The following is a 7,291-nucleotide window of genomic DNA, read 5'->3' as shown; positions in this document are numbered from 1 at the left end:
CTGGGAAAACCCCTGTATCTAATGACGAGTTTACTATGTCAAGAATATTATCAATAAGCGTCTGATACTTCCTTGAAAAACCTTGTTGGTATTGGGTCAAGGACGCAGGTGGAGGGTTTCATTTGAGAGATTATTCTATGTAAATCAGGTAAATCTATCCTGGTGAAAGAATTGAATTTGTTTATAACGGAGTACTGGGGTTTAGGAGGTTCCACAGTGTTGGGGAGATATACTATATTATTTCTAATATCATTAATTTTTTGATTGAAAAATATAGCAATGTTCTCACAGGTTTCGCTGGAAGTATTATGGGGGCATTCCTTTGTGTTACCTGGGTTTAGCAGATGATCAATTGTAGAAAATAGGGATTACTAGCATTGTTATTTATAATCTGAGAGAAATAGCAGCGTCTCTCAAGACGGACTGTGTTATTGTATTCTGTTATTTTAACCTTCAATATCTCATAGTGGATAGTTAGTTTAGTTTTCCTCCATTTACACTCAGCTCTACGACATGTTCTTTTTAAGTCAGACACTCTTTGGGTCTTCCAAGGTATAACAATGCTAGAAGATTTTTTAATTGTCTTTTCAGGTGCAACTATGTCAACAGCAGCTCTCACTTTAGAATTAAAGTTTTCCACCTTACTATTTACATCATCCTTGCTATTGTAGCTGGAACTATAACCAAACTAATTGCTTAGAATGTTTGTAAGTTTTACAGCAGCTGAGGAGTCAAAGAAGCGTTTTTTAACAATATGCTTCTCATGAATGTTTTCTATCATTATTTCACTATTATACTGAATAGTAGAAGAAAGTGGTCTGAAAGACCAATATCAACGATCTGCTTCACATCAACTGTTAGTCCTTTGGTGATAATTAAGTCTAACATATGACCTGCTTTATGTGTAGGCTGATTAACGAGCTGTCTCAAATCAAAAGAGTCTAGGAGGTTCATAAATTCCTTTACTTTTAGGTCACACTGATTATCGATATGAAAGTTAAAGTCGCCTACAATTATGAGTGTGTCATAATTCGTAATTAAAATTGACATTAGGTCTGAGAATTCCTCAATGAAAGACGCGTTAAATTTAGGAGGTCTATACATGGATAAAAATAGAACGTGAGAAACTCCATGAATAAAAACGGCGAGATACTCAAAGGACTTAAATTTACCAAAATTAACATCTTTGCACTTTAACCGGCTTGAGTAAATGTTAGCCAAGCCTCCGCCCTTCTTTCCCTGGCGGTCTGCACGAGTAAAACTGTAATCCGGAGGCGCAGATTCGATTAAAACAGCTGTGCCATCTGAGCTGAGCCACGTTTCACTTAGTGCAATAAAATCAATGGACCTCAGCACTTCCGCCACACCAGGAAGTGCTGGGGGGAAGAGAAGCAGGGAAACCTGTAATGCTTCCGGAAGTACAGCCGGCACTTCCGCCACGCAGGGGCGTAACGACGGGTGATTGCCAGGGAGCACCTGGAGCATATCCGGGTGAGGATAAAAGGGGCTGCCTCCCTCCAGTTGACGGCAAGAGTCGGGTGGAAGTGGACGGAGCGCAAAGGAGAGGAGTGGAGGCGGTCTGAGGACTGAGCAAGGCATTGTGTTGGCCAGGACTTGAAGGGGTGATTGGTGCTGTGGCACTGGGTTGTAGTGATGGGAACTCCGGCTCTTTTCAAAGCTTCGGCTCTTTTGGATCGGCTCCTTTTAAAGAGCCGGCTCTTACGGCTCCCGAATGGCTCTTCGTTTAGTATTACTTGGATGCTTATATTTTAGCCTAATTAAGCAATTATGAATTGTTTGTGTATAAGCAATTTCTTATTCATTGTTTTCAGACATTACGTATTTTTATTCATTTTTTCATTACAAGATATACACAGTTACTATTGTTTAACATTTTAATAAAAGCTTTAAATGAGCAATTTAACACAAAACCACAGCAAACAAATTAAATAATGGCCAAACTCAACAACAACACAACACTATGACTCTTTGAATAAAAGTTTTTAGGCCAGGTTGGCATTCAGAAATGCCAGAAGCCTCAGCTTAGATGGGCCAATGCGATTTCTCCTCTCCGTGATTATTTGTCCTGTTTTTGAGAAGACTCTTTCTGAGAGGACCGATGTAGCGACAATGCAAAGTCTTTCTCCCATTACCTTAACCAGGCGTGGGTAGACTGCACCCTTGGCCTCCCACCAGCTCAGTGGGTCTTCAGCTCTTTGGATGAGGGGCTTCTCAAGATAGGACCTCAACTCCAGCATAGCATCAGCTGTAGGGTTTCTCCCTGCAGTGTCTCCTGTTGCTCTTTCGTCAAAGAGCCTCCACACAGCAGAAGCTTGTGGTTCCTGTGAAGTCGCCCCTGCTCCAATTTCTTCTTCTTGGCCCTCTGATGGAGGAGCAGACAGGCTGCTGGGGTGGCATCTTGCTGCTGCTGCACTTATTCTTTGAAATGCCTCATCTACAGCTCTGCTGTCATGAAATGCTACCTTTTTAAACCGGGGGTCCAGAGCAGTGGTTTCTGAAAGCACAGTGTTGTACTCCATCCTCAGAAATTTTCTGTCCATGGATGAAGAAAGAGCGGTAGCCAGCTCCTTTACTTTATCCACTGTTACACTCCGTTGGTGGTGGGCTGCTACCCACTGTAGACCCTTGCAGAGAGGAAGCATTTTGGAGGCTGAAAAAGAGAAAAATGAGATACATTGCCTTTTTTACAATTAATAAATAATTAATAAATATCTTGCTATTTACTGCAATCTTTAACTGTATAGTAGTAAAGTAAAAACAAAATTGTTGAAGGTACCTTTCTGCACTTATCTCCACAGTCACCTCCTCAAAGGGCTCCAGAATGGTGCAGACCTCTTTCACCCTCTCCCATTCCTCTTGACTTTAAGTTTCAACAGGAGCGTTGATTACAGCCAGGGTGGAGATGATGGCGTCTTTTGACCCGAGGATGCGTTTCAACATATAAAATGTTGAGTTCCACCTTGTAGCGCACTCTTGTTTGGGCCTTAGCTCTGCCATCCCCATCTGACGTTGCATAGACTTCATCTTCTCTGTGGCAATTGTGCTTTTATAGAATAAAATCTCTACAATAGCCTTTACCTTGTCCACAGTTGGTTTCACCACCGTCATCGCTTCTTTAACTATCAGGTTTATTGTGGGTGCAGGGCATGGGTTCTGAGTCCACTGCAAATGTTTTATTGGTTTTGTTATGTTTGCTACATTATCAGTAACACAGCACACCACTTTGTCATTTACTTGCCATTCTTTTGCCACTCTTAGTAGCTCCTCTGCTAGGTTTTCTGCGGTACGTCTCTCAGCAAACTCAAAACAGTCAAGGAGGCAGGATGTCATATTAAAGTTTTCAATAAAGTGACAAGTGACAGACATGTTGTTCTGGATGTCCAGCAGTCAGTTGTAAGGCAAACTGCTGAAGCTTTTCAGACTCTGTCTTGCCATAATGCACACTCCTTGTTATATAGTTGTGGAATAATTGTTTGGGACAAAGTTTTTCTGCTAGGGAGAACATACATGGGGTTTAAGGCCTGTACGGTCAGTGGATGGCAAGAGAGAGGGCACGCTCTCCTCCAGTTGCACGAATGGATGGGTGGTTCTTATATGTCTGTGCAGGTTTGTTGTTGACCCTGCTCTAACGGATATTTTCATATTACAAATTCTGCACTTAGCTTTGCGGTCTCCAATATCACTGAAATGCAGCCAGACGCTGCTTCTTTTTCGGCTTTCACTCATTTCTTCACTGTTCTTTTTTTCTTCACGATGCGCTTGCATTTAAATCTGGCTCCTCATCTGTCGCAGCGACAGCTCAGGGTACCTGGCCTGTACCAACACTCGCTGTCTTCGGAGCGTCTGCCCCCCTTCCTTCTTTCACATAATGGTACGATCCTAGTCCGATGTGTCGTTCGTGAACGAGCCGGTATTATGAGCCAATGTTCTGTGTGCGCATATAAATAAAGTCCCGCCCCTGCTGAATGGATTTTCAGCAGAGCTAAGGAGGAGCGGCTGAAGCTTCGGCTCTGCTCGACAGGCATCGGCTCCTCTCGTTCGCTTCAAAAGCATCGGCTCTTAGAGCTGGCTTGTTCGCGAACGACACATCACTACTTGGTTGTGCACTTTACATAGTATTGTAAATAAACGTGTGTGGTAAACCAACATGTCTACCTGTCTGTGTCCAGGCTGTACCCCACAATGGCATCCCAGATGGGACTTCCTGCCTGATACAAGGCAGGGACCCCAAAAAAATAATTTTGTGGGCAGTCCGGAACAGCAGGTTAGCCCACACACGCGCAGCGGGAGCAGCTTTACGCATGACCCCGCGGGAGCGAATCGCCTCACGGACCACCACCGGTCCACCAACGGACCATATTTCCCTGGTGCGGGGTGATGATAAAATACGTTGCTGAACTGCAGCAGGCTCCTGCAGGCCCGCTGTCGCGGAGGACATCTGGGATGGCAGCGTGGCAAGGACGGCGCCCCAGAGAGATGGGATCCGGGAGGTAAGTGCCCTGCCCCATTGCGAACGGCCCTGCAGGGGCACACTTACTTTTTATGTTGCAGGCAGGGACTGCCCGGATCCGCGTCGGTGGCAACAGCATGCCGATACTCGGGCTGTTGTTGGCACAGAGGCAGCAGTGTGAGGGGCTGCCAAGACGGAGTCGCTGCAGCTCGACAGGCCGCAGCAGCTGCGAAGCTGCTTGGAGCGACGTCACCGCACCAGGAGAAACAGAGCCAAAATGGTCGAGGCACGAAAACCTCGGAGGGGGTGCCGAAGGGGTGGGCACCGGGGTGCCGGTAAGAGGGGGGAGAGCAGCCTGATGGTGATGTCCAGGTGGCGTCTCCACCCCTATGCCTGTTGGGAGAACAGGGCCGGACCCCGGCTTCCCAGGAGTAGGACCCGCTTCGAGGTAAGCTGCCCTCGTGGGACGTGCCGCTCCTCCTGAGTGGTCTTCACTGGCAGTGGGGCACTGTCAGGGATGCCAGGGGCGACAACTCGGCCGGGATGCCGTGAAGGACCGGAAGAGGGCGTGCGCCCATCTAGGATCACGTGGGGGCTGCCACCCTGGTTGCTTTGGGGGCCACGGGTTGAGGGCTTGGAAGCCCAACCCTGTAGGGGCCCGTGGTTAACGCCAGGGGGCGCCCCGGTGCCTTGTGAGCCCTGGACCTCAGCACTTTCGCCACACCAGGAAGTGCTGGGAGGAAGAGATGCAGGGACACCCGGAATGCTTCCGGGAGTACAGCCGGCACTTCCACCACACAGGAGAGGGTTGACGGGTGATTGCCGGGGAGCACCTGGAACATATCCAGGTGAGGATAAAAGGGGCCACCTCCCTCCAGTTGATGGCAAGAGTCGGGTGGAAGTGGATGGAGCTCGAAGGAGAGGAGTGGAGGCGGTCTGAGGACTGAGCAAGGCATTGTGTTGGCCAGGACTTGAAGGGGTGATTGATGCTGCGGCACTGGGCACATAGTATTGTAAATAAACGTGTGTGGTGAACCAACATGTCTACCTGTCTGTGTCCGGGCTGTACCCAACAAGCGTTAAAGATTTTTAATGAAGCAGATCAGAATCTTACACATTTTAATTATTTTAGTATGTTATCCGTTTTTAAAAGCTATTTCTAGCATATTAATGTCCATACAGAAAGATGTAACAGAGGGTCTAACGTTCTGTACTTTACACTTATGAATATGAAATTTATGAAGCAAGGAATCCACAGTTACTCCATTTTCTAATATTTAGTCTTCAAAATTGTATACAGTATAAGAACAATACTTAAACAGTGAAATATTGGTTTGTCATTCAAGACAGTAACAGAAATAAATCTTTCTAAAACATTTTGAAATAGGAGTTGAAATAAAAGAAATCTGAGGGGATTTTTTTTTCATTTGTACATAAACTACATTTTGGTGATATATTAATGTCATACTTGACATACATGAATTAATTTGTTAGTTGGGTACTATTTATTCATAATTTTGAAATGGATTTCTTTTACCTTGTTTGGTAGAAAAAATTCTATGGCAGAAAACAGGCAATTTTAAAATTTATATTCAAAGCCATCAGAGAAGTGTGGTGTGCATCTGATGTGGGACAATGACAGGCTGGGCACCTGCTGTTGTCATTTGCCATTGGCTTATCATTTAAGCTGTTAGTTTAGGAGGAGTACACACACATTTTACTGAATATAATGGAGAAGTCTTGCTCCTTAGTGTCACGCACGCCGCGAGTAGGAGGTCGTGGATTGATTCGACAGCACCTGGGAAACCACTCGCCAGGGAATGGTGGGGTATTAACTTTCTCCCTCTGCTTCCTCATAGGAAAAAAGACCGTCCTGCACCATAGGCATGGATGACCGCAGTGCGATACTTCCGCCCTTCCTCCGCCATCTTGCCCTGACGTCATCCTTCCCATCCTCCCTTGCGATCCTTCCCGACATTCCTCCACTTCCGCTCCTCCCCAATAATGGCCGCGACGCCAGGAGTCGGCGCGCGATATGAACTGTTTAGTTTATGATTTTGACCTGTTTTTTGTTTATCTGTACAATATACAGGGCCGGAAAAACCCCCACCCTTGCTACTGTCTCTCGGTCCTTTACAAGTGGCGAGTCGGCAGGATAAGAGATCCCGGAATGACGGAGGGACAGGACCTGAACACCGTGCTGCAGGGAATGAACGCCCAGCTCCAGGCCCTGCAGCAAGCGCAAGCCGCTACCAACCGGGAGCTGGAGGCCACGGCCCAGGTTAGTGGAAGCCCAACGGGCGAGACCAGACCCGCCAGGCAGCCGCCTCCTATGGTACCGGGGCCCTTCGAGGACGCCGATGCCTACCTGGGCATGTTTGAGAGGACGCCACCCGAACGAGTGGCAGCGGTCCGAGTGGGCGTCCATCTTGGCGCCATACCTAAAGGGACCCGCGCTGCGGGCCTATTATGACCTCCCTGAGGAGGAGGCCGCTAATTACGCACCTCCTCAAGCCCAAATATTGGCCCGCTACGGCATTAGCCCGGCCAGCAGGCGGCGAATGGCGGAACTGGGTCTTTGACCCGCCCGCCGCGCCCAGGCGCTCGAAGTTCTGGGGCAAGATGGGCCGCTGGCTACGCCAGAGAGCCCCGACGGGCGGAAAGTCGCCGAGCGGGTGGCCTGTGAAGGCCTGGTCAATGCAATGCCCAGTTCCCTCGCCCAGCAGGTCCGGGGCACGCCTATCAGAACATGTCGGGCCTCCTCGACGCCCTGGAGCGCCAGTTGGCGGTCCTCCACTTGGGGGTCAGAAAAGCCTGCTC

The 7,291-nt window shown here is 47.8% G+C and overlaps 1 protein-coding gene across 2 annotated transcripts; it reads right to left on the bottom strand.

The window, feature by feature from the left end:
- Positions 1-1,955: 1,955 nt before the first annotated feature.
- Positions 1,956-4,669, bottom strand: LOC120515810. Of its 2 annotated transcripts, none has more exons than XM_039737132.1 (2): positions 4,559-4,669; positions 1,956-2,671 (listed from the first exon to the last, which is right to left on the bottom strand). In XM_039737132.1, the coding sequence occupies exons 1-2, from the start codon at positions 4,608-4,610 to the stop codon at positions 2,004-2,006; spliced, it is 720 nt and encodes a 239-aa protein (XP_039593066.1). In that variant the 5' UTR covers positions 4,611-4,669; the 3' UTR covers positions 1,956-2,003. The 2 variants fall into 2 exon arrangements, with proteins under 2 accessions (XP_039593066.1, XP_039593067.1); XM_039737133.1 differs by lacking the exon at positions 4,559-4,669 and adding an exon at positions 2,798-2,869.
- Between the last annotated feature and the right edge of the window lie 2,622 nt (positions 4,670-7,291).

This window comes from Polypterus senegalus, chromosome 15 (assembly GCF_016835505.1).
Source record: "Polypterus senegalus isolate Bchr_013 chromosome 15, ASM1683550v1, whole genome shotgun sequence".
Lineage (NCBI taxonomy): Eukaryota > Metazoa > Chordata > Cladistia > Polypteriformes > Polypteridae > Polypterus > Polypterus senegalus.
The sequence above is the reverse complement of the archived record's forward strand: the minus strand, read 5'-3'. Positions and strand labels throughout refer to the sequence as shown.

Excerpts from the sequence above, each read along its gene's own strand:
- LOC120515810 (XM_039737132.1), bottom strand. The coding sequence starts at position 4,610 with ATGCTGTTGCCACCGACGCGGATCCGGGCAGTCCCTGCCTGCAACATA. Across the intron at positions 2,672-4,558 it reads CCCTGCCTGCAACATAAAAA|CCTCCAAAATGCTTCCTCTC; the intron begins GTAAGTGTGCCC and ends TCTCTTTTTCAG.